Below are 27,769 nucleotides of genomic sequence, written 5' to 3'. Positions count from 1 at the left end.
GCCTTACATATCTAGAGGTAGATAGAGTGGCTGAGACAGTAAAGAATCTGCCTGCAATGCAGGAGACCAAGGGTCAGGAAGATCCCCTGGAGAAGGGAAAGGCTACCTACTTCAGTATTCTGGCCTGGAGAATTTCTATAGTCCATCGGGTCACAATTTGTATAGTCCTTCAGACACGACTGAGCGACTTTTACTTTATGGGCCTCCCTTGTTGTACAGTCAGTAAAGAATCTGCCTGCAACTGAACCAGGAAGAAAGAGGAATTATGAACAACCCAATTACAAGCACTGAAATTGAAGCTGTGATCAAAAATCTCCCCCAAATCAAAAGCTCAGGACCAGATGGGTTCACAGGAGAATTCTATCAGACATTTAGAGAAGAGCTAATGTCTATCCTTCTAAAACTCTTTCAAAAAATTGCAGAGGAAAGAATACTTCCAAATTCATTCTATGAGGCCCCCATCACCCTGATACCAAAACCAGACAAAGACAACACACGAAAAAGAAAACTACAGGCCAATATCACTGATGAACATAGATGAAAAAATCCTCAACATAATTTTAGCTAACAGAATTCAGCAACACATTACAAAGCTCATACCCCATGATCAAGTTGAGTTTATTCCAGGAATGCAAGGATTCTTCAATATATGAAAATCAATGTGATACACCATATTAACAGATTGAATGATAAAAACCATATGATAATCTCAATAGGTGCAGAAAAAGCCTTTGACAAAATTCAGTACCCATTTATGATTCAAACTCTTCAGAAAATGGGCATAGAAAGAACCAACCTCAACATAGTGGAGGCCATATATGATAAGCCTACAGCAAACATTATTCTCAGTGGTGAAAAACTGAAAGCATTCTCCCTAGGATCAGGAATAAGACAAGGGTATCCACTTTCACCACTATTATTCAATATAGTTCTGGAAGGCCTAGCTACAGCAATCAGAGAAGAAAAAGAAATAAAAGGAATCCAGATTGGAAAAGAAGAAGTAAAGCTCTCACTGTTTGCAGATGATGTGATACTGTACATAGAAAACCCTAAAGACAGTATCAGAAAATTACTAGAGCTAGTCAGCAAATTTAGCAAACTTGCAGGATACAAAATCAATACACAGAAATCACTTGTATTTCTATATACTAACAATGAAAAATCAGAAAGAGAAATTAAAGAATCAATCCCATTCACCACTGAAATAAAAAGAATTAAATATCTAGGAATAAACTTACCCAAGGAGACAAAAGAACTATACACAGAAAATTATAAGACACTGATGAAAGAAATGAAAGATGGCATAAACAGATGGAGAGATATTCCATGATTGTGGGTACGAAGAATCAATATTGTGAAAATGACTATTCTACCAAATGCAATCTACAGATTCAATGCGATCCCTATCAAATTACCAATGGCATTTTTCATAGAACTAGAACAAAAAATTTCACAATTGAAACTGAATGAAATTTAAGCAAAATGAATTTCACAATTCTTATGGAAATACCCCGAATAGCCAAAGCAGTCTTGAGAAAGAAGAATGGAGCTGGAGGCATCAACCTTCCCAACTTCAGATTATACTACAAAGCTACAGTCATCAAGACAGTATGGTACTGGCACAAAAACAGAAATATAGACCAATGGAACAAGATAGAAAGCCCAGAAATTAACCCATGCACCTACAGGTACCTTATTTTTGACAAAGGAAGCAAGAATACACAGTGGGGTAAGGACAGTCTCTTCAATAAATGGTGCTAGGAAAACTGGACAGCTACATGTGAAAGAATGAAATTAAAACACTTCCTAACACCATACACAAAGATAAACTGAAAATGGATTAAAGACTTAAATGTAAGACCAAAAACTATAAAACTCTTAGAGGAAAACATAGGCAGAACACTCAATGACATAAATCAAAGCAAAATCCTCTATGACCCACCTCCTAGAGTAAAGGAAATAAAAACAAAAGTAAGCAAGTGGGACCCGATTAAACTTAAAAGATTATGCACAGCAAAGGAAACTATAAGCAAGGTGAAAAGAACCCTCAGAATGTGAGAAAATAATGGCAAATGAAACAACTGACAAAGGATTAATTTCCAAAATATGCAAGCAGCTCATACAACTCAATGCCAAAAAAACAAACAACCCAATCAAAAAGTGGGAAAAAGAACTAAACAGACATTTCTCCAAAGAAGACGTGCAGATGGCTAACAAACATATGAAAAGATACTCAACATCACTCATTATCAGAGAAATACAAATCAAAACCACAATGGGATATCACCTCACACTTGTCAGAATCACCATCATCAAAAAATCTACACAGTAAACGCTGGAGAAGGTGTGGAGAAAAGGGAATGCTCTTGCACTGATGGTGGGAATGTAAATTGATATAGCCACTATGGAAGACGGTATGGAGATTCCTTAAAAACTAGGAATAAAACTGCCATATGACCCAGCATTCTCACTCTTAGGCACATACCCTGAGGAAACCAAACTTGAAAAAGACACATGTATCCCATTGTTCATTGCAGCACTATTTACAACAGCTAGAACGTGGAAGCACCCTAGATGTCCATTGACAGATGAATGGATAAAGAAGTTGTGGTACATATATACAATGGAAAATTACTCAGCCATAAAAAGGAACACATTTGAGTCAGTTCTGATGAGGTGGCTGAACCTAGAACCTATTATACAGAGTGAAATGAGTCAGAAAGATAAATATCGTATTCTAGCACATATATACAGAATCTAGAAGAATGGTACTGAAGAATTTATTTACAGGGCAGCAATGGAGAAACAGACATAGAGAATAGATTTATGGACATGGGGAGAGGGGAGGAGAGGGTGAGATGTATGGAAAGAGTAACATGGAAACTTACATTACTGTATGTAAACTAGTCAATGGGAATTTGCTGTGGGGCTCAAGAAACTCAAAGAGGGGCTCTGTATCAACCTAGATGAGTGGGCTGGGGAGGGAGATGGGAGGGAGTTCAAAAAGGAGGTGATATATGTATATCTATGGCTGATTCATGTTGAGGTTTGATAGAAAACAACAAAATTCTGTAAAGCAGTTATTCTTCAGTTAAAAAAAAAAGAAGAAGAAGAAGAAGAATCTGCCTGCAATGCAGGAGACCTGGGTTCAATTCCCAGGTTGGGAAAATCCCCTGGATAAGGAAATGGCAACCCACTCCAGTATTCTTGCCTGGAGAATCCCATGGAGACAGGAGCCTGGCAGGTTACAGTCTATGGGGTCACAAGAGTTGGACATGACTGCACGACTGAGCACAGCACAGCACCTGTGTTAGAGGCTTTGGAGAATCCACTCCGTGGTCCGTGAGTGGTGCTGCTGTCATGAGGGCTGTTTATTTCTATCTATTAATTCAGTGATTTTGAGATCTCAATAAAACTTTAGAGGCTCAGAAATCATTCTGTTCAAAGCTCTCCTTTGGTAACTCGAGGAGTTGAGGGGATTTGCTCAACTAATCCCAGGGCAGAGCCCGGATTAAAAGCCAGGTTCCCTAATTCCTCACCCCACACCCTTCATCTTTCACAGCTTTATACATTTATATATACAAAGGCTGCCCTCGGTTTTGTGGCAGAAGCAGCATACTATGTTGCCTGCGGTTTTCCTTAAAAAAACTCAGTAAAACTGAAAACTCCCCAAGGGCAGGAGAGTTTGACTCTTGAAAGCATTGGTATATCTCTAGCTCTAAAAAATGCCTGACACATAGTGCTGCTGCTGCTGCTGCTAAGTCGCTTCAGTCGTGTCGGACTCTGTGCGACCCCACAGACGGCAGCCCACCAGGCTCCCCCATCCCTCGGATACTCCAGGAAAGAACACTGGAGTGGGTTGCCATTTCCTCCTCCAATGCATGGAAGTGGAAAGTGAAAGTGAAATTGAAGTCGCTCAGTCGTGTCCGAGTCTCTGCAACCCCATGGACTGCAGCCTACCAGGCTCCTCTGTCCATGGGATTTTCTAGGCAAGAGTACTGGAGTGGGGTGCCATTGCATTCTCCTGACACATAGTGGGGCCAAATAAATATTGATGGTAAATTTTATGTGTGTTTCCCACAGTCTTAGTAAAGGTGAAGTCTTTCACAATCAGAATTCCGATACTGGGATAAAGATGGCTTTACTGCCTCTATCTTCAAGAATATACATGTATATATTTATATATGTATTCATTTAAATCTGTACCCTGGAGTGGTAATCTCAATGGTGGGTGGAAATTAGAATCAACTGGAAAGGTTTTGTTTGTTGTGTTTTTTTCTTTTTTAAGACAATACCTGGATATTAAAGTTTATATTCAGATTTCATTCACCTGGGTTGAGACCAGGGCATCAGCATCTTTTAAAAGATTTTCAGATGATTCTAAGATGCACCCAGCCTTGGAACCACCACCCTAGGAAAGGGCACTTGTGATATGCCCTAACTGGGAAATTACACTTATTATGGTTGGTCAGCATTTGAAAAATGCTAATAAGATGCTCACACTCCAGAGGAGATTACCTAAGCACTTTATCTTTACCCCTAATTAGTGTTAGAAGATTCTTTGTTATTTAGCATTAAAATGTTCCTAATTATTTGTCATTGAAAGGAGATTTGAGATATGTGATTTGGCTAGGAAAGACTATAAAACTCCTACCAGGTGTTAGCTAGACACTTAGCCTCACTATGCATCAGGCACTTTGCTATGTATGCTCTGTGGAGTCCCAGACTTATAGATCCAGTACTAGGAATTGGTCAGATCTTGTCTGGGGTCATAGGTGGAAGGCTCTGTCAGCTGATTAGGCTAGCAAGTTAGCTAAAGTCTACTGCTAGAACGACTTCATTGGCCAGGCGCTGTCTACAGTGTAAATGGTAGGGGCCACTTTCAGAAAGTTTACCGAACAGTCTGGCTGTGTATACCTGTTGGCTGACACAAATCCATAAGTGGGGCAGAATTTGGCTGCTGCTGCTGCTGCTAAGTCGCTTCAGTCATGTCTGACTCTGTGCAACCCCAGAGATGGCAACCTACCAGGCTCTGCCGTCCCTGGGATTTTCCAGGCAAGAACACTGCAGTGGGTTGCCATTTCCTTCTCCAATGCATGCAAGTGAAAAGTGAAAGTGAAGTCGCTCAGTCGTGTCTGACTGTTAGCGACCCCATGGACTGCAGCCTACCAGGCTCCTCCGTCCAGGGGATTTGCCAGGCAAGAGTACTGGAGTGGGGTGCCATTGCCTTCTCCGGGAATTTGGCTAGAGACATAATTTACAGCAAGGCACCTGCTGCTGTAAGGTATGGGGAAGAGACCTACAGCCTTCACCCATCTCTACCAAAGGAAACTGCTGGTATTTGCAAACAGGCAGCTTGAAACTGGGTTGCGTACAGCAGTGTGCATGCAATTTTTATTCAGAGCCCTGGATACAGGAGGACCTTGGTCTTGAGTCTATCCTTTGAGAGAGGAAGGCAGATGCCTTCTGCTCAAAATGTTCCCAGCATGTGTGGCTTTTCAAATACAGGTGATTCCATCCCTGGTTGGCAGGGAAGGGAAGGAACACTGAACCTTGTTTGCTTCAATTCTATGACCTCCCTCTGGTATTTTTGAGGGTGTAACTGAACCTAGGCTTGGCTGGAGGGATACTTGGATTCCTAGTTGTGCCAAGTCAGCCATTTCTCAGAGCCAAGAGAGGTGAGGAGCAGCTGGGGCTGGGAAGGCAATTAGGGGGGATGGCAAAACGAGCAGTCACAAGTGCAGCAGCAGAGCCAGTGGCTTCCAGGCAGAGTCTAGCGACAGTCCTCAGAGTCCTTCCTCTTTGTATCAAGGTGGATGTTCCGAGGGCAAGGAGTGTTAGTAACCATACCATTTTGGGTGCTATAAAATACCTGGGATTGTAGCAAATAAGAGACCATTTTGGAAAACAGCCTAAATGTCCACAAATAGGAGAGTGGTTAAATAAGCAAGGGTATGTCCACACACAGAAATCCACGTGGTGGTTGAAGATAATGAGACAGACTCATCCATGCTGGTAGAAGATAATCTTTAAGACACATGATCAAGAGAAACACACCAAATCAGCCCTCAGCAAGATTGCAATTAAGCAACCTTCTCTCTGCATTGTTTTAATTTTTACAACATATTTATGTTACTTACATAGTCAAGAAAACATAGTAAAAATAAAAAGTCTGAGTAGATAAGTGTAAAATGTCCTAAAATTTGGAAAGACAAAATTGTCCTTGGAGCTGAGTGATGGCACATGAACCCTGGTGGTGCTGGGGCACATCTCTCAAACCCTGGGTGACAATAATAAATGCTTTAGACTCCACGTCTCTGCCCCTCACTTCCTTACCTGTAAATAGGATTATAATTCTGGTCTCATTGAAATGCACAAATCCTGAGAGGAAGGAGAAAAGGCTCTTGAGATGACTCTGGCCAATCTCCGGGACCATTTCCCTGCTCATTCTGGCCATAGGTGGTTGACACTGGGTTGCTCAATCATTCTAGAACCAATTTGTCTTAATTCGTCTTGATAAGGAAAGGTTATGCCTTGTTTGAGGTTGTGATCAAGTCAAATGCATAAATTTCAGAACTTACTCCACTAGGGGAACTTTAATGGAAAGGAAGCTCCTTAAAAGCAAGGAACAGAAAACTCTCCTCCAGTTGCGAAGTTTGGTTCTCAATTTTGATGAATAGGAATGATTGAAAATACAATTTCATCTGATCCATTGTTAGGGAGCTAAGTGTATCTAGAACCTCTTTTGAAAAGCAAAATCCTCTCATGTTTTACGATGACCAATGGGATCAATGCTGGAAGTGGTGAGTGGAGACGCAGGCAGAATTTACTCACCTGATGATGCCCAGTCAAGCCTTCCTCAAACGTCATCCTCTGCAGTTTTCTTTAGACCTATTGGACTCTCCTGCATAAAACCAGGCAGGTTTGAGGGGATAATTGAATGACCAGATGAAGAAATAAGCTTGGTGTACCACCCCACCCACTTTCCCTTTTTTTTTTTTTTTGAGGTGTCCTAAACACTGGGATTTGTTTGGAAGGAATGATGCGAAAGCTGAAGCTCCAGTACTTTGGCCACCTCATGCGAAGAGTCGACTAATTGGAAAAGACTCTGATGCTGGGAGGGATTGGGGGCAGGAGGAAAAGGGGACGACAGAGGATGAGATGGCTGGATGGCATCACTGACTCGATGGACATGAGTCTGAACTCTGGGAGTTGGTGATGGACAGGGAGGCCTGGCGTGCTGCGATTCACGGTGTCGCAGAGTCGGACATGACTGAGTGACTGAACTGAACTGAACTGAAACACGGAAGGACCTTTTAATAGGTCTTGGTTGGGCCCTGAGTGGGTCTAGGTCTGAACTACTCTGGAAAATGTGCTCTGGCCTCAATGATTCTCTGCTTCTGATGGATGGAATCCAAACTCTTCAACCTAGCATCCAGCAACCAGCTGTGTGTCTGCAGCCAGTGACTTGACACGTTTCTGTGCCTCCATGCCCTCTCTGCAGAATGAAAGCATTGGCCTTGCTTGAACTTTGAGGGCATTAACAGCTCTGGGATTCAATATCCAAGACGCTTCAACAACCCGTGACCCTTCCTTCAAGGAGATCTCCTAAGGCTCCCCTCAGTTTGGGTCAGGCCTGGAACAAAGAGACTAAGATAAGAAATGGTAGGAAAAGTTTAATGGCTACTTCTTATTTAAAGGAACCAGTGAAAATGGTCATAGCTGTCTCCACCTCAAAGAAAACACCGGGAAATTTCATTTTAGTAAAACCCCTTTTAGGATAGGAGACTAGAACAGATACCTGGGTAATTGGGAGGGTCCCTCTTCGTCAGCACTTTGGTGGGGACGCAGGAGGGGGGTGTCAATGTGTCCTGAAAATTTCAGCAAAACCACCCCCAGGCTGATCATGGGAAAGAAGAGATTGGCAGCCATATGTGCTGAGTAGGGAATGTTTCAGGGAGCGACAGACACAGAAGATCAACATAACATCTGATGAACACACTTCTCCATTCACACTCCCTTTCTCTCACTCTCCCCTACTTTCTTTTACTGAAAAAAAAATAAAAAAAGTTTTAAAATGGCTTTGGAGATAGTAATTCTAGTTTCTCCTTGGACCGTAAAGAGACGTAAACAGTTTTACATAATTTAACACTTCAGAGATGAGAAACCAGGAACAGAGGTCTTTTTTCACTTCAACCCAGACCCTTTGTTCCTCTGGCAACCTGTCTCAAACCTTCATCAGAATTACCCGAGTGCTTTGAAAAACACGGCCTCCTAGGACTCAGCCATAAATTGGCACAGAATGTCCTGGAGTGGGGCCCAGGGACCTGCAGTTCTCACCAGCTCCTGCAGGTGTCTTTTCACCACAGCAGCTAAGAACTGCGGCTCAATGACCTGATCAAGGTCATACTGTTACTAACAATCAGCCTCACCTAAACTATCTCAGGACATTTTGAAACTTTTTTGAATAAAAATTGTTCCAGTAAGTATGCTGTTTTAGAAGACAGTAAGCATGTCATGTGCTAATTATGGGCTGTGACACCATAAAATACAAGTGTATTACTGAATGCTTTCAATTTCTTATAATGATGGTAAGGTGGCATGTCATGGGGCCTTTTTAGCCCTCGACATCACTCCAGAGGATTCCAAACAGATATAGACAAGGGCCATTAGGACCTGGGTCCTTTCCTCTTGGGCTGTTTACCCATGGGAATAGGATGTCCTAAAGCAACACTTCCCCCAAGTGACGTGTTGATAAGTCTGGTTATCAGAAAGATATTACTGGCGGTGTGATACGCAGGCCATTTACATTTTCTTGATAGGGTTAGTCATATGAAAGCTGACAAAGAAGGAAAAGGAGCAGTGGTGTGGCGCAGTGTCAACAGACAGCTGTCCTCTGGCTCCCTGATAAATAGGATGACTTGCATTGCTGAGCGGTGCGGTCACTGCCAAAGGAATGGCCCTCTCACATTTCTTCCTGATTCACATATTCAGTGGGGTTACTTGTCATCCCCTCCCTCTCCTGCTTCCCAGACACTGAGTCTGAAATGAAAAATTCACCTGCCTCTGAGTTGGCCCCAGGAGGGAGGGGGCGGGGCAGGGGTGTTACTTGGGTTCCCAGGTTGGAAGATTATCTCACCCAGCTCTAGCTATATAAGCTCACTGGAGCAGATGAGCTCCCCAGGGCAACTCAAGGGTTCATTCCTCAGGAGGAAAACAGACTGACGAACTTCGGGGCAACATGATGGTTCTGAAGGTAGAAGAGCTGGTATGTAAAGCACATTATTCTTATGCAGTGAAAAATGGTGCAGCCTTGCCTTTTATTTGAAAATTGAAATGCTCTTTTCTTCCAGGCATGATGCACAGGTATTCTGAAAAATGTCATATATGGAAAATGGTTGATTTATGTGATGAAATAAGTAAAATTAGAAAAAAAAGGAGCTGGCAGTAATGAATTCTCTACATAGTCCCTATTTATTATCTTCTCCTTTGGTTTTATCACTGAAGTGTGGAATCATGTACAGTAATCAAAATGCCTTAGGGGAGAAGTTCTATTGCAACAATATATATCTGGAAACCATAGGAAGGCAAGGGATCAACAAAAGTACTGAAAATGAAAGAATTTTAAAATCTTCGGTGGGGAGGTGGGGGGGAAGAGGTTGGGATTTTCTTAGGAGAAATGTGATTTAAGTGGATTAAAAGCAGATTTAAAGATATCAACCTAACCTACACTTTGATTTAACCAATAGAAGAGACCAAGTATCTGAAGGTATTCCTGGAACACTGGGGCAGTGCATCACAGCCTGAGCTCTGAGAGTGCATTGCTCTGAGGCCACTGTCAGCAGGGAGGAAGGGCCAGGGGACCTCCCGCAGCATCCTTTATGGAGAAGGACCCCAGGACGGACTCTGCTATTCTGACCCTGCCACCTTCTTCCCTTGTAGGTTACAGGGAAGAAGAACGGCAGTGGGGATGCTGGGGAGTTCCTTCCTGAGGACTTCAGAGATGGAGAATATGAAGCTGCTGTCACTCTAGAGAAGCAAGAAGACCTGAAAACACTTCCGGCCCACTTTGTCAGCCTGGGGGAGCAACAGTGGAAAACTGAGAAACAGCGAGAGGCAGAGGTAAGGGCCTTCTGTGAAATTCACTAGTGGGAGGTTGGGGATGGCGTAGACAAAGGTGCCAGATAGGAGGGAGACGAGAGAGAAACCAAATAAATGCAACCATTCCAAACGTATTTCTTTATCAATTTCTAACTTATAAAGAAGCAGCTTCTATGGAACAGGTTGTAGAAAATAATTCTTTGGCAAGACTATGACCTCTGGATTCCGAATCAATCACCGAATGGTCTACGACTGTGTTTTGACTGAGAGACTTGGAAAGAGAAAAGTGTCCAGTGAATTTCTGACGTCTTATATTGTCTAATTAATCCCAAGGAAGGGAGCCTTCTTTTTCTCAGTAATGGGGTTTGTGGTTCATGGATCATTGTTTGACTGTGGCAACTTTCTGTGTTGACAAAATGTGTTGCTGGGTGAATTTTCATTACTTACTAACCACAGATGTAGTCCCCAGACAGTCTGTTTCATGAGCCCCACTCAGTGAGCCACCTAAAAGACACTGGCATTGAAATTTAAGAGTTTGAAACGTATTAGTAAAGTCTTTTCAATTAAAAAAATTCATGAGCATGATAAAAAAAATTCTACAGAAATCTGGGGTCTGTTTATGGAAATAATTACAAAATCATCACTTAGAGACTAGATTCTATCTTCAACAAGAAGCTGGCGCTACAAGCAAGGGAAGTGAAGATAAAGGCAATTAGCTGAAAAATTTGACCCCTAAATACTTAATAAGAAATCACTAAGTCCAAGTCAAAGATTTATTATAAATATTTTTTTTAATCTTTTTGCTCAAACTGATCACATACTGAGCTCAGACCTTGCAGATTTTGTTTTGACACAACCAGAATGGTTGTCAGTAGAACTCGCCATATTTTGAAACATGGATTTCTTTTTTAGCTCAAGAAGAAAAAACTAGAACAAAGATCAAAACTGGAAAATTTAGACGATCTTGAAATAATCATTCAACTGAAGAAAAGGAAAAAATACAGGAAAACAAAAGTTCCAGTTGTGAAGGAACCTGAGCCTGAAATTGTGGTAAGCACTGCTTGGCTTCCTTGTGTCGTGGGGGAGTTGGTCACTCAGCCATGTCTGACTGCAACCCCATGGTCTGCCTGTCAGGCTCCTGTGTCCATGGAATTCTCTGGGCAAGAATACTGGAATGGGTTGCCATTTCTTTCTTCAGGGGAATCTTCCCAACCCAGATATTGAACCTGGGTCTCTTGTATTGCAGGCAGATTCTTTATTGTATGAGCCACCAGGGAAACCCTCGGCCTTAGGCTACAAGGAGATAACTATCTGTGGAGGGTTTGACTGAATGTTGGAAAGCCCTTGGTAACTCTCACGCTGTTTTTTTTTTTTTTTTTAAACTTTAGACAGAACCTGTGGATGTGCCTAGGTTTCTGAAAGCTGCCCTGGAGAATAAACTGCCAGTAATAGAAAAATTCTTGTCAGACAAGAACAATCCAGATGTCTGTGATGAGGTAAGGCTTATACAAAGCACTGCAAAATCCAGCTTGTTAATTTTGTATTTCTTATGCTTTACTGCAGGCTTGCCCGTCTGGTGCCAGAAATCAATCCACCTGAAACCGTCTCCCCAGCTGTTGCCACATATGCCAAAGCATAACAGGGGAGTGCAGTGGGCCAGAGAAAGAAATGCTGGATCAGTGCTATGGATTGCTTTATTTTTTTGCACTCTCATTTTCTTCCCACTGCTTTTTCAGTTTGCCTTTAATTTTGAGATCTTTGGGATAGACTTTTAGTATGGCAGGACCAACCACTCATGACTGGAGAAATATATTGTTAGCATTAGCTTTGACTGGACCCAAATATATCATCTCTACACAGGGAATCTCTGGCCCGGAGTTCATGTGTTGGTTCTATCAGTACTCACTTATTTGATTCTTGGCAGCCAGTCTGCATTTTCTGGACCTCCGTTTCCTTATCTAAAAAGAGAGGGTAGTGGGATGGAATAATGCCTGATAGTGTTCCAGCACAAATAGCCTATTAATCCATCTGCGAGTGAGCTCAGTAGTCTCCGACTCTGCGACTGCACAGACTGTAGTCTGCCAAGCTCCTCTGTTCATGGGGCTTTTCAGGCGAGAATACTGGAGTGGGTTGCCGTTTTCTTCTCCAGGGGCCCTTCCTGATGCAGATATGGTATCTGCTGCCTCCTATGTTTCCAGCATTGGCAGGCAGATTCTTTACCACTGAGCCACCTGAAGTGAAAGTGAAAGTGTTACTTGCTCAGTTCTGTCTGACTCTTTGTGACCCCATGGACTGTAGCCCGCCAGTTCCTCTGTCCATGGCATTCTCCAGACAAGAATACTGGAGTGGGTTTCCATTCCCTTCTCCAGCGGATCTTCTCGGCCCAGAGATCAAGCCTGGGTCTCCTGCATTGCAGGCAGATTCTTTACCCTCTGAGCCACCAGGGACGACACCTGGGAAGCCCATTAATCCATTATTTGAAGCCAATTTATCAGACATCACTAATCCTTTTTTGACTCCTTTCCCCTAAGAACTGGAATGGGGAATCATTTCTGAAGCTGAAAGAAAAATGTCTTCCGTTATCTTAAAAATGAATACTTTTTGATATTCAACCTAACAGCAGTCCCAAAGGAAGGAAATGGCCTGAACTGCATGGCAGATACTACAGAAATTATGAGGGCACAAAACACAAGAAAGGGTAGTTTTGAATCTTTAAGTCCACGTGCCTCGACGAAGACCTCTAATCACTTAGAAACGTGTATTGCAGGAGATGCAAATCTCAGTTGCAGAATAATTGTTCCGGTCGATAATTTTAGTAAATTTGACATTTCTAACTCATAAAGAAGAACTCAAGTTTCTATCAGCTAGGTCATCAGAATCCCCAGCTTCCTATTTCTTAGAAAGGATTTATACTCAGTTTTATATGCATTGCTCTCTCTCACTCTTTAAAATCTCTATCCTGACAGTATAAACGGACAGCTCTTCACAGAGCATGCTTGGAAGGACATTTGGCAATTGTGGAGAAGTTAATAGAAGCTGGAGCCCAGATCGAATTCCGTGATATGGTAAATATATCTCTTTGTTTGGAAATGAGCCAAAGTAAGTAGACTATGTGAAGCTTGAGAAAATCTACAATGAAAAATGGGGCCAATTGTACTGAAGATTGATCTGAGAGAACTAGGCAGAAGCTTATTTCTCCATACAAAGGGAAGTTGGGAGATGGAAATAGGTCATGTGGAAAGTATTTTCCATACATACTGAAAAGGAGAGGAGTATTTCAGGGAAAAGAAGGAAGTGAGAGCTGTTGGACAGAATTCAATATTCTCATCAAAGACCTGGGTCATTATCAAGTCAGTAGCCTTACTGAGAAGTAATACAGTCAACTCTTGCTTTTCAGCATCCCTATCCTTCCACCATACGTGGCCACCTGCTCCTGACCCTTGGCTGCCAATAACATCTCAGAATTCTCTAGCTGCACACCTTATTTGATAGATGCTGATTGCCATCAGTGAGATTTGGGGCTAGACTGCCCACAAAATGAATTGCATCTATGGGAAGTTAGCTGCTATTCAGATCTCAGTAATTCAACCACTGTGATTTCTATGCAGACCAGTATATAGCATATCCTATGAAATGAAGATTGAGCTGGGGGAAAAAAAATGCTTTATTTATTTAAATACAGCTCAATTTGACTTTTCAAGCAGAGTGGAAAAGGGACTGGAAAAGCCCAAAGGATTTGGCTAAAACTGAACCCAGAAGATACACACACAGAAAAACAAGTAAAGAAACAAAATATAAAGTTTGCGTGGAAAGACACAAAAATTCATGAGCGTGGTATTTGGAGGGCCAGGGATATACCAGATTTTCTAGTGTGACTGCAGTAACCACAGACGAGGGCAGCGGAGGTAGATGACGGTGTGCCAGCGTAAACGGCAGCAGAGCCGGGAAGAGACGAGGAAGACAATAGGGACACCGGAAGAGGCGTGTCTCTTCCAAAAGATGAATATTTTCGGAAGGAACTACTTCTTTTCTGCCAGAATTTTAAAATCCATATATTTGTCTAGAACTTTTGAGTTTATCTGGCAAAAGTGGTTAAACGTTCCAGGCACACTGTGGGTTGGCATAACTCTTCCGCCACTTACTAGCTGTGTTTCCTCGGGCAAAAAATTTGTATAGTTTGGAGGCTCCTTTTTCTCATTTGCAAAATGAGCGCAGGAACGCCCACTTCACTATGCCGCTGGGAGCATCCATGCGTCTGAAGTAGGTGGCACCATGTGGGCACCACGAAATTCTCAGTACGTTTTAGTTCTTATCCTCTCTTAAAAAGATTAGGTTTATCGAGAACCTCCTAATGACGGAAACATGCACATAGATACATACACAGGAGAGCATACACTCACGTTCGCACGTTTCTGCCAAAACATTTGGCAAGAGATTTGAACTACAATAGTTAGAACTGGCCACCTAGACCAGGACAGCCCAGTGCCATCACAGATGCCCTAGCAAACCTGGTATTCCTAGGTCTTAGAAACCAAGAACTAATTCCTCTGACCAGGTTCCTCTTCCACTGAGTCATGTCCTTTTACCTTCCTTGTACAGCTTGAATCCACAGCAATCCACTGGGCAAGCCGCGGAGGAAGCCTGGATGTCTTAAAACTGTTGCTGAACAAAGGCGCCAAAATCAGCGCGCGCGATAAGGTAGTTCTCCTACCCCCGTTCCCCTCCTCCCCTTCACACCTGCGTTGGGGCCTGGGACACCCTTTGTCCTCACGTCCAGGGACCCAACGGGCGCTTCCATTTCGTAGTTGCTCAGCACCGCGCTGCATGTCGCGGTGAGGACTGGCCACTACGAGTGCGCAGAGCATCTCATCGCCTGCGAGGCAGACCTCAACGCCAAAGACCGGGTGAGTAGGCCGGCAGAGTTCGGCCTCCTAAAACCTTCACTCGTTTATTGGGATCACTACCCCTGCTGGGCATCCTTTCGGGACCCACTTCCTGGCCTCAGGCCCACCTTTTAGCCTGTTCACTCTGTTCTCTAGGAAGGAGATACTCCCTTGCATGATGCCGTGAGGCTGAATCGGTACAAGATGATCCGACTTCTGATTACGTATGGCGCCGACCTCAACGTCAAGAACTGTGTAAGTACTCGGGCAAGGGGCCTTGTTTGCCGGCTTTCTAATGAACAGAAGTATGGCTCATGTACTTGAAAACAGCCTCACAACGGTAGCATTTCGGGGGTCTTTTGATGATTTAAATGCTCCGTTCCTTCCCATAAGGATATTGCTGACCTTGGCAAGGACTCAGGTCACCTAGTCAGAGATGGGTAATGCCTAACACAGCATTTAGGAATTCTTTTAAAATTTGGTATTGAAAATAAAAGATGGTCAAACCACCCACCTTCACAGACACAAGCAGTGTCTGCTTTGGCCGTTCCTGGCTGAGCTGGGCCGGAATAGTCAGGAATAAAGACACCCACCAGTCCTGAAGCTTTTGAAAATTCCACAGTGGTCAGTGCAGCCAAGGGTCAAGAAACTCAAATGATTCAACACTGAATCCGAGTGACTGTGAACAGTCCTTCCCCTCTTACAACAGCGTGAATGCTACCACTTTCTTACAGAGGTAGCCATGCGTTTGCCTTTATTTTTGAGCTAATTTCTATTCATTCTCCTCTTTGGTTTAGTTGCACATCCCTCAAAATAGTTTCTTATATTTAGGCCCAGAAAATGCTTGTATAAATCCCTTTTACAAGTACATGTTAATTTAGCTTCATCTGTAAGCCAGGGAATGTAACCAGATTTTCCTCATGGTCCCAATTCTTAGTCAAGCATCATCTAATACAAGCGTTAAAAATACCACTGGGAGGAATGAGTGTAAAGTACTGAAGAAGTAATTTGAAAGAGGCTTTTGGAGAATCACTTTACAAAGAAAGGGGGAAAAAAAAAAAACCCAGTCATCTTTTACTGTGAATCATTTCCTCCTCTTTCTGTGTTACTATAAGACTGAGAGGAATACGTCATCATTCCAAAAAAAAAAAAACCTGTCTTGGTGACAGGAACAAAATAAATGCCATAGAGACTGCTTGGGTTGGGAAAGTGTTAACAGTAGGGTCCCCTCATCCTTGATATGGGATTGATCTTATCAGATAATTTAAACCATCGGAAAGAGTAGATTCAACAAAACCCCCAAAGCTGCAGAAAATATAATTTTTTTCAGGCGGAGATCAAAAGCATATAGATTTGGAGAGACTGTGTAAATAGCCAGGGAATCACGAGATAAATTTCAATACAAAGGAGTTTAAGGAATTCATGGAAAAATAGCCCTAAATATACAAATAGGTCTCAGAGCTCTGCATTTTCAGTAAGACTCCAGCATAAAGGTTCTAGAACTATAAATGTCATTGACCCAATGGATGGATATTTCCAAAAAAAGACTGCTAGGTTACTGGACACCATCTTGAAGGGAATTGTAAACACTACACTACTGTACCATTATTGTATCATTGTCCCAAACTCTGTCTTCACATCTGCTGCTAAGTGTTCCCCACGGCACATGCTACAGGGTGAGAGGGTCCAAAATTAAGGTTGCAGGGACATTAACTCAAATCCGCCTAGGGACCAGGCAGATCACATAAATGACTTTATGGTGGCTGCAGGCTCTGTGCACATAAGACAGCAGTCCTTTCTTAATCCAGTCCCTTCCTGCTCCATGAAACCATGGATATCGTGCGGCCAAGCCTTCCAGTTTTTTTCAGAGAGATCACAGATTCAATTGGGAAATTTCCTAATTTCCAACTGTTGCCAATTAATTCCACTTTTTAAAAAATCTAAGCTCTGTTTGGGCCAAAACAGGTCTCTAGACTGATTTGCATCTCAAAGCTGCCAGTTTGCAATCTCTGGGATAAAGAGAGACTTCTGAATAGACAGAGATGGAAAATTTTAGGACTTCTCAAATTGAAAGGCAAGAATTGAGAGGTGACATAATTTTAATTTTTGTAAATATCTTGAGACATAAAGTAAAAAAATTTTGGTCTCAAAAATCATTGATATCATCTCCAAGAAAAATAAATTTCCTGGGAGAGCCCAGTGTAACTTCTGAGCAGCTGTGAAAAACCTACTCCCTGGAGTGGTACCTGTGTAATTAAGCCAAGGTGTTGCAGCAGCTCATATCCCACCAGTTTTTATCAGTCAGGAATCATTTTCCAAACTGACAGGAACTGGATTTTGACCAGGTGGACACTGCTACCTCTCCATGCCCCTTCTGCAGTACCCGGTATAAGTACAGAGGCATCTTTTGAATTTCACAGTGATTTGGCTTAAGCCTGCTATTTAGTGTCAAGGGACTAGGGATTTTTACCAACACCTGGGATACTCCCACAGTGGGGCAAAAAAACCAAACACCGCTGATCTGCTAATTTGAAATGCCGAAAGCATTCCTGTGAGAAACAGTAAAGGACTGGTTTGAAAATAAACTGCAAATCATAGTGGGAAACATAAAACACCTCAGTAACATATACCTATCCATTACCTCCTTAAATACACACACACACACAGGAGATGAACTTATAGACGCCTTCAACCTGGAAGTCAAATTCCCTCCTCTGTTTCGCTTAGGCTGGGAAGACTCCGATGGATCTGGTGCTACAGTGGCAGAATGGAACCAAAGCAATATTTGACAGCCTCAAAGAGAACTCCTACAAAGCCTCTCGCATAGCAACATTCTGAGAAAAGCGATGACAAACGATTCCATTGGCTGCTCTTTACCAGCACATGGAAGGCGTTGCCCCAAAGAGCGACTCATAGAGAAATCCAGCTTCTGTTTATCAACCTGTTGTAAAGTGGCACCTAATGAGGTTTGGAGCACAGGGACGTAGGCATTGACATTTTCCTTAGTGAAACTCACTCTATTTATTTGTATTTATTCCAGTTAACTTATTTATTTACTGCGATACCACCGATACTCCGATCCTTTGTGATCATTCATTTGGTGAACAAGCTTAGTTTGTATGTGACACGTTAGAGCCTCCCCGTAGGTAGTTCTTATACTATGTTAACCAGCAATGCCTATGATGTATCACCTCACTCAGGTGAGATGTTTCAAGGTGATTTTGAAAGACAAAGGGGATTACTGCAGCCCTCTTTTCTCCTGCATTTTTAATGCTGAAGTTTGAGGCCATGGAAAGCCTGTAGCAGCAGAAGGGGAAACAGAATGAAAGTGATTCTGGGAAGACAGTAAAGCTGGCCATTTGACGCCTGGGCCTGGTATTTCTCACCAAGTATGTACCAAGGTGAAGAGAATGTCTTGAGTGTAAGTGGAAGGAACATGGGCCACTGGGCCGTGCAGAACCAAATGTGCTCAAAAAAGTGAAACTGCAAATTGTAAATGTGTAAATGTGTATTATGTTGTATGTATATTTTATATTCATAATAAAAGCAGATTCTAAACCTCCTTCCTTCTTTAGTTCTGGTGGAAGGGCCATTTAGATGGGGTTTTGTCTTCCAAGCTTTTCAGATTATGAATGTTCTGTAGAACTGTGCTTCGCAGTATTTCATGTGTACACAGATCACCTGAGACTCTTGTTAAAATGCAGTTTCTGATTCCTCCAGTGTGGGTGGGGCCTGAGATTCTGCATTACTGACAAGCCCCTGGGCAATGCAGAAGTGGTGGTATACCCGTCTTCAATGAGCAGCATGGCTGTGAAAATAGGAAGATACACAGGAGTTCAAGCTCTTTTGGCCCCAGTGATGGGGAGAAAGGGACCTCTGGTGGGCAAAATGATTACTACAAGTTAATGATTCCTTAAAACGTTCCCCCTGGGGTTTAACTAATCTGAGGTTTAGCAATTATTGTGGACACCAGCTACTAGTGTCAAAGCTGCCCAAGGACTTCCTAGGACTATTAAGGATGTGATCACAGAAATAAATACATGGTAACAAGCTGCAGTAAGCACAATGATGTAAGAAGCACAGCGTGCTGAGAGTCTAAGCTGCGGAGGCCCATCATTCGATGGGGAGGCGGGGGAGGGAGTTTCTACAAAGACTTTGAGTGGGGGGACTTTCCCGGAGGAGTCTGAAGAATAAACTGGAGTTATTCAAGCACGGTGTTCTAGGCAGCAGAGAGAATGTAGAAAAGGGCATGGTTATGGGGGGACGTTTGTCACTTGTGGAAATGTTTGAAGGCCAGGGTGAAACATCTGCACTGGTACCCCTACCAAAACCCACTTTAGATGGTATAATACTCATGACCTCTCAGCTATGTCGCCAACACTTTGAGGGCGTGCAGGCCCAATCCATAACCAGAAGATCCTTCAGTTGGCTGATCATGGAGTTCTAAGGATGGTGTGAAATATCTCTGTGCCTTTTCTATCTGGTCTCTGAACAATTTGTAGCATCCACCTCCTGGGGGCCTCAGGAGCTTCATTCTGTTATATCCCTCCCTCTCAATACCCTTCTGCCACCCCCTGCCCTCCCTAGAGGATCCTGCTGGCTCTAACCCATCAGATCCTTATGGTTCAGGATCCTTCCATTTTTTCTAAGCGAAGCAGCCACTACACAGGCAGCATCTCCCTCGCTACACTGACGTCCCCCACAGCACAACTTGGGTGTGTTATTATGTGGCCAAATTTTCTATGTCTGCCTCAAGTTCCCTTCCCGAGAACTGGAAGGTAAAGGAGAGAAGGAAGTAAGGGGTTAAAACACTTCTGTGTTCCTACATATAAAGATTTGCACTACCACAGAAGTAGCGGGCATGAGAATCAAGACGGAGTAAGTTTCATATAACAAGGGCAACTCAGTGACCTTTGCTACTTGAGAAGAGAAACACTTGAGGCCACAACCTTCGTTCCTGTCACACAGGTGGTCAACATTTATAAGCCGTCTTCCAGCCTGAGCCAGCTCTTTGCCCGCAGTCTGTCACTTGTGTTATCAGTGAAGGGAATGGCCCGCTGGCCAGTGGAGAGTCTTGGAAGTTGTTGTAGACTTGCCCTTTGCCTCATCCCTCTTTCAAATAACCACAGGACTGCTTACCAAGAATACCACCTAAGGGGCTCTGTTATCTGTCCACTTCCTCTCGTCCCAGGGGCCACTCCTAGTTCAGGCTACCTGTCATCTCCCTGGTTACGAAATGCCTCAGCTCAACTTTCCTCCAGTGTGTTCTTCAAGTTGCAGCCAGGGTGATTTTTCTAAAATGCAAATCTTGTCCTTCTTCTCTACAAAAACTTTCAGTGACTGCCCATTGCCCTCAGGATGAAATAAACATGCCTTAACATTTTCAAAAACTCTTGAAATCTGGCTGCTGTTAACTCTTTATTCTCATCCATTTCTCATTACTTGCCTAGCTAAACAGTAAATTTCAACTCAACTGAATTTCCAGCTTCTAAAAAAAAACCTAGGCACCAGCTTTTGTTCTCATATACCGTGCCAACCCCCTGGAAGGCTCTTCTTCCCACCCCACTGCGTAATTTCTCATTCCTCCCTTTCGGGGCAGCTGTTCGTCCTCCGGGAAGCCATCCTTGTTCCTTACTTGGACTTCTTCGTCTCGTGTGTTCCTGCTCTACTTTTTCTCCGTGTCATAACATCTATCATGCTGCCTTCACCTCCTAAATGAAAAAATGTCTTCTCCCCTTGAACAAGCAACACATGCTCATTAATAAGCCGATTATGGAAATGACTAATGAAGAAAACACACATTCCCTATAACCCTAGTTTCATGGCACTGATTATTTCTGTGCACATTACATATGGGCACCATACACTTAGCTTTATAACTTTATTGTCAATTGAACGACTTACTCCAGACCTTTTTATAAATGATAGTCTTGTTTCAATGTACAATGGATCGTTTAACTAATCCTATCATTACTGGGCACTGAGGCTGTTTCCATTTTCCCATTTTAGACATTGTTGCAATGCCTATCCTTACCCATCCTTTACACCTAACCATTTCTGAAGAAATGCATTTATACAAGTATCTATAAGGTTGGTATCAAATTATCCCTTAGCCTTTCCCCACAATCAAGAAAATACTCATAATCTTTTATTTTTTCAACCCAATCAGCAATGGAAAGATGTATTTTTGATGATTTTCCCGATTACTAAAAAAATGTTCAGCATCTTCAGGTTTGTTGAGCATTTTTCTGGGTCAGTCTTCTTTGCTCAATTTTCTATGAAGTCAGGTTCCCTGGAAGTGGCACTTCAAATGAGGATTCTTGTGTGATTTCTTGAGAATGCTCTATAAGGGACTGAGGGAGACAGGATAGGGCAGAAGAGGCACGGAGGTGGTTTCAGAAGTCTCCCCTAAATCTCATTCCATGGGGAGCTCAGGAGCATAAACTGCACCACAGAGACCAGAAGGCCAGGCTGTAATGCCCTGCATCAGGCATCCAGCAAGCGCCAACCTCCAGGGGTGGGGATAAACCTTCCCAAGCATTTCTGGGACAACCAGCCCCGGGCACTCTCTGGGGGAGGATAAACAATTAATACCTAACATCTGCAGCAGCTGTGGGGGAGGGGGTACCACCTGGTAAAAAGATTCTGGATGGACACTAGCAGTATTTGTCATGCTGCATATTTGTTTTTTAAAAGCAATCTCTTTTAAAAAAGCCAAGAATGCTAAACCTCGCTGGAACATGCATTGCAAATATACCTTCCCAGTTGTTTGTACTTTTCTAACACTACATTTTTATAGAGACAAACTGATTAAGCTTTTCTATTTTCTGGCTTTGGTGACTGTGTTTAGGTCTTTTCCAATCCAATCTTATTTTTTAAAAAATAACTCTTCCATCCACTTGAATTTATGTGTCCTGGGTATGAGATAGGGAGGGGACTTTTTCCCCTAAATGACAGAATTACAGCTGATACATAGTAGGAATATTCTATACGACAGGTTCTGCTCTGCTGCTGCAAAGTCGCTTCAGTCGTGTCTGACTCTGTGCGACCCCATAGACGGCAGCCCACCAGGCTACCCCGTCCCTGGGATTCTCCAGGCAAGAACACTGGAGTGGGTTGCCATTTCCTTCTTCAAGGCATGAAAGTGAAAAGTGAAAGTGAAGTGGCTCAATCCTGTCCGACTCAGCGACCCCATGGTTCTGCTCTGAGCCTTCTACAAATTTCAATCTACTTAACCCTTGCAATACCACCACCGGGAGAAGAGAAGTGATGCAGAGTGGTTACGTCATTTGCCCAAGGTCACGGACAGTAAGTACTAGCAGTTTGGGTAGCATGTCTTTAGTCTTTGCACTTTACTATGCTGTCCTGCCTCTCCTGCTAAGTAACCAGTTGTTCCAACACCGCTATCTGAACAATCCCGTTACTTCTTGTAACTCGAGTGTTCTGGACTCCCAGCTCTTTCATTCATCTACATGGATTTCTGCACCAATTATACAGTTTTAGTTACTAGATTTCTGTTGTACTCTGTAATAATCACCATTCCAAGTCCCTCCCAGTGTTTCGCTACAAAGTTCCCTAGCTAGTCTCCATATTTTTTCTTTCAAAATATGAAGCCTAAAAGCAAAAAGTAAACACAAACAATAATATATACATTGTTTTGGATTTTGTTAAATTCATAAACTGGGGAAGAATTTGACCACATCTCCCTTGACGTATTCTAGACTTTAATTTCCCACATCCTCTTAAGAGTTTTCTTCATGAGTTCCATCATTTCTTGGTAACATGTCTGTGATTAGGACCATCTTTTAAAATGGTTACTGTTATAAAATATTAATTAAAATTATTGGCTTTCATATTTATAACTGACCACCTTGCTGAAATAAAGGTACTGTCATCTTGTTACAATTAAACCAGTTCACGTTCTAATAAAACCAAACTTTAAAAAGCCCTGCCTGCTTCTCTTCAGTGGTGACCAGCCATCATGCCCTATTTTGAACAGGATACGTGCATATTCATAAACAAAAAGCAGGTACAACTGCAAATACATAACAGATGTATGCAAACTAAGAAGGACCTGCATTTCTCATCTTCATCCAGTTGCTTTTCTTGAAATGTTTCAAACAAGACTCACATTCTGCCGTAACTTTACTTCCTTTCCAATATAACATGAGAGTCCTCAATATTATATCTGGCACAGATGGGGCTAATATACAGTTGGTTGAAAACATAGATTATGGAGGTGCACCAAAAATAAGTTGAATACACATCCCCTTAAAAGTTCCAAGTTAAAATATGTAAATGTACACTCATGTGCAATCTTTTGTGCACTCATGGGCTTCCCTTGTGGCTCAGCTGGTAAAGAATCTGCCTGCAATGCGGGAGACCTGGGTTCAATCCCTGGGATGGGAAGATTCCCTGGAGAAGGGAAAGGCTATCCACGCCAGTATTCTAGCCTAGAGAATTCCATGGACTGTATAGTCCATGGGGTCGCAAAGAGTCGGACACAACTGAGCGACTTTCACATTATATCAAAGCCTATTCTTTGAAGTATGGTTCCACTGATGGGAGATCTTCGTTTTTGAGTTCCGTTCTCTTTAAAGAAGAAAAGTGGTATTTCATTTAGCTTTGATTTGAATAAGTGATTGACCATCTCTCCATGAGTCAATTATTAGTCATCTGTACATCTCTGGAAAAATGTCTATATTCAGATTCTCTGCCCATTTTTTAATCGGGTTGTTTAGTGTTTTGTTAGTGAGTGATATGAATTTTTAAAAATATATTTTGGCTATTAACCCCTCATCTAATACATTAGTATCTTCCCATTCAAAAGGTTGCCTTTTTTTTTTTACAAACTTTCTTTTACACACACACACACACACACACACACACACACACATATGATACTTTTTCAGATTCCTCTCCTTTATGGTTTATTACACAATATTTATTATTGTTCCCTGTACTATTCAGTAGGTCCTTGTTGGCTCTTTGTTCATTTTGCTGGTGGGTTTCTTTTGCTTGCAGCCTTTTACTTTTGCATTTGTTTCCCTTGCCTGAGGAGACAACATGCAGAAAGATAATGCTAATACCTATGTCATGCCTGACTGCCTCTTGGAAATGTGGCTCTTATCAAAAAGGCAAGAAATATCAAATGTTATACACAGGATGTGGAGAAAAGGGACCCCTCACACACTATTGGTGGAAATGCAAATAATGAAAACACTATGGAGAGTCCTCAAAAAAATTAAGAAGAGAACCACCATGACTCAGCTATTACACTTCTGGGAATTTATCCAACGAATACGAAAGCACAAATTTGTAAAGATATATACACTACTATGTTCACAACAGCGCTATTCACATAGCCAAGGTATGGAAACAACTTAAATGTCCATCAACAAATGAATGAATAAACATGTGCTGTGTGTGTATATAAAACAGACTACTACTTAGCCATAAAATAAGAAGAAATCTTTCCATTTGTGACACCACAGACGGACTTTGAGGATATGATGCTAAAGGAATTAAGCCAGACTGAGAAAGACAAATACTAAATGATTTCATTCCTATGTGGAATTTATTGGTAGGGGTCAACTGTATGGGGATGGGTGGAACCTTTTGGTAGCACGTAGAGTGTACATTGGAGGGAATGATGCTGAAGCTGAAACTCCAGTACTTTGGCCACCTCATGCGAAGAGTTGACTCATCGGAAGACTCTGATGCTGGGAGGGACTGGGGGCAGGAGAAGGGGACGACAGAGGATGAGATTGCTGGATGGCATCACTGACTCGATGGACGTGAGTCTGAGTGAACTCCAGGAGTTGGTGATGGACAGGGAGGCCTGGTGTGCTTCGATCCATGGGGTCACAGAGTCGGACTCGACTGAGTGAGTGAACTGAACTGATAATGTACATAAATTGAATTTACAATGTTATACACATCAAACTTTACAATGTTACATCAATTTAAAAAAGAAGAAGAAAAAAAATAGAAGACTCTGGTAAATGTCCACTGGATCTCTTCCAAATCTAGTTGTCCTGCTCACATCTATTTTGACAGTTCTTTTAAATGACTTATCTTTTTAAAATTTTTCAAAAGCATTCATTTTCCTGGGAATCCTTTTTTTCGCTCTTCCTAGTTCATCAGTTTTCATAATTTTAAATTAACTTACATAATTTTATAATGCTCAATAAATGCAATGGCATAAACAGACTTGTGAATAAACACACACCTAACCCTTGGTGAATGCAGTAGGGTGAAGGAAGAAGCAAGTTGGCACTCAAGGAAGGGGCAGGCTCTAGGGTTCAGCAGCAGTGGCCAACTGTTTTAGGGAGGGCAGCAGGCTAATCCATCATATTACGTTCAGATGGGAGTAAAAAATGCTTTAGTTTAGAATCATGATGCTTAATACAATATATAAATAGAAACAAACGTGTGTATGTGTGAAGTATTCCTATACTTGTATTTTATTAAGGGCTCTTATTATTTTTTAAATTAGGAGTAGATTTCATATTTTATTAAATGTCTTACTTGCATCTATTAAGATGATTCTGATTTATCTAATTTGACCTATTAATATGATAAAGTACAGTACACTGAAAAGAACTGAAACATACTTACATTTCTAGAGTAAATCTCACCTGGTTATGGGATACATGGTTTTGCCAATGTTTTATGTAAGCATCTAAATTCACAGGTGAATACACAAAAATAAACTCAAAATGGATTAAAGATCTAAATGTAAGACCAGAAACTATAAAACTCCTAGAGGAGAACATAGGCAAAACACTCTCCGACATAAATCACAGCAGGATCTTCTATGACCCACCCGCCAGAATACTGGAAATACAAGCAAAAATAAACAAATGGAACCTAATTAAAATTAAAAGCTTCTGCACAACAAAGGAAACTATAAGCAAGGTGAAAAGACAGCCTTCAGAATGGGAAAAATAATAGCAAATGAAGCAACTGACAAAGAATTACTCTCAAAAATATACGAGCAACTCCTGCAGCTCAATTCCAGAAAAATAAACGACCCAATCAAAAAATGGGCCAAAGAACTAAAAGACGTTTCTCCAAAGAAGACATACAGATGGCTAACAAACACATGAAAAGATGCTCAATATTACTCCTTATCAGAGAAATGCAAATCAAAACCACAATAAGGTACCATTTCACTCCAATCAGAATGGCTGTGATCCAAAAGTCTACAAGCAATAAGTGCTGGAGAGGGTGTGGAGAAAAGGGAAACCTCTTATGCTGTTGGTGGGAATGCAAACTAGTATAGCCACTATGGAGAACAGTGTGGAGATTCCTTAAAAAACTGGAAATAGAACTGACATACGACCCAGAAATCCCACTGCTGGGCATACACACAGAGGAAACCAGAATTGAAAGAGACCCGTGTACCCCAATGTTCATCGCAGCACTGTCTATAATCGCTAGGACATGGAAGCAACCTAGATGTCCATCAGCAGATGAATGGATAAGAAAGCTGTGGTACATATACACAATGGAGTATTACTCAGCCATTAGAAATACATTTGAATCAGTTCTAATGAGGGGGATGAAACTTGAGCTGATTATACAGAGTGAAGTAAGCCAGAAAGAAAAACCCCAATACAGTATACTAATGCATATATATGGAATTTACAAAGATGGTAACGATAACCCTGTATGTGAGACAGCAAAAGAGACACAGATGTATAGAACAGTCTTTTGGACTCTGTGGGAGAGGGCGAGGGTGGGATGGTTTGGGAGAATGGCATTGAAACATGTATATATATCATATGTGAAATGAATCGCCAGTCCAGATTCGATGCAGGATACAGGATGCTCGGGGCTGGTGCACTGGGATGACCCAGAGGGATGGTACGGGGAGGGAGGAGGGACGGGGGTTCAGGATGGGGAACACGTGTACACCCGTGGTTGATTCATGTTGATGTATGGCAAACCACTACAATATTGTCAAGTAATTAGCGTCCAATTAAAATAAGTAAATTTATAATAAAACTTAAAAAAAAGAATACAATAGGTATTTCAGCATGAATGACACAAATTAAAAGTATTATTGCCCTGTACCCCGGAGTTAAAGAATATGTGTTCTTAACAAACTAGAGAATATAACAGAGAAGAAGCAGACTCACAGAAAGGGAAACACACTGAGGGTTACCAGTGGAGGGGGTGAGGGGGAGGGGGCAACACTGGAGGGGGAGAGTAGGAGGTACAAACTAGTAGGTGGTGTAAGACTCAAGGATGCATTGCAAAACACAGGAATACGGCCAGTATTTTTTTTAACAACTGTAAATGGAAAGTAACCTTTAAAAACTGTGTAAAAATTTAAAAATGTTTACAAATAAATAAAAGATTTTTAAAAGGAAAACAACAACAACAAAAAAACAAAAAAAAATAAATTCACAGGTGAGTTTGGTGTAAAGCTTTCTCCAATTTTCTTAGTATATAGCATAAATGCAGATACTTGTAAAAAAGGGCTATTTCTATTTAACATAATGATCCTGCTATTTGAAAAAATTATTTACAAATTTGGTTGAGTCTAGTACTTTGAGATTTTCCCTATAGTTTTATAAAAATCAGCATTAGGTTTTCAGGAGCTTCCAACTCAGCGGAATCCTATTTTAAGGACATCATGGAGGTAAGAAGCAGCAAAGGAAGAGGCCACGTGTGCTTTTATGAGCATCTTCCCTTTCCTCCACAAATTTTATAGCAATTGCTCTGAGAAAGGACTTGGACTTCATGAACATAATGAAAGAGAGGCTTAAAACAAA

General features: G+C 41.9%; 1 protein-coding gene across 1 annotated transcript; it reads left to right on the top strand.

Moving 5' to 3' along the window:
* The first annotated feature begins 9,204 nt into the window (after window positions 1–9,204).
* ANKRD1 (ankyrin repeat domain 1) lies at window positions 9,205–18,460 on the top strand. The gene is made up of 9 exons (XM_068961535.1): window positions 9,205–9,268; window positions 9,943–10,122; window positions 11,014–11,151; window positions 11,490–11,597; window positions 13,068–13,166; window positions 14,701–14,799; window positions 14,907–15,005; window positions 15,141–15,239; window positions 17,712–18,460. Exons 1-9 carry the CDS (start codon window positions 9,242–9,244, stop codon window positions 17,820–17,822), a joined length of 960 nt encoding a protein of 319 aa, XP_068817636.1. The 5' UTR covers window positions 9,205–9,241; the 3' UTR covers window positions 17,823–18,460.
* The last annotated feature ends 9,309 nt before the right edge of the window (window positions 18,461–27,769 follow it).

Source organism: Capricornis sumatraensis, chromosome 23 (assembly GCF_032405125.1).
Source record: "Capricornis sumatraensis isolate serow.1 chromosome 23, serow.2, whole genome shotgun sequence".
Classification (NCBI taxonomy): domain Eukaryota; kingdom Metazoa; phylum Chordata; class Mammalia; order Artiodactyla; family Bovidae; genus Capricornis; species Capricornis sumatraensis.
The sequence above is the reverse complement of the archived record's forward strand: the minus strand, read 5'-3'. Positions and strand labels throughout refer to the sequence as shown.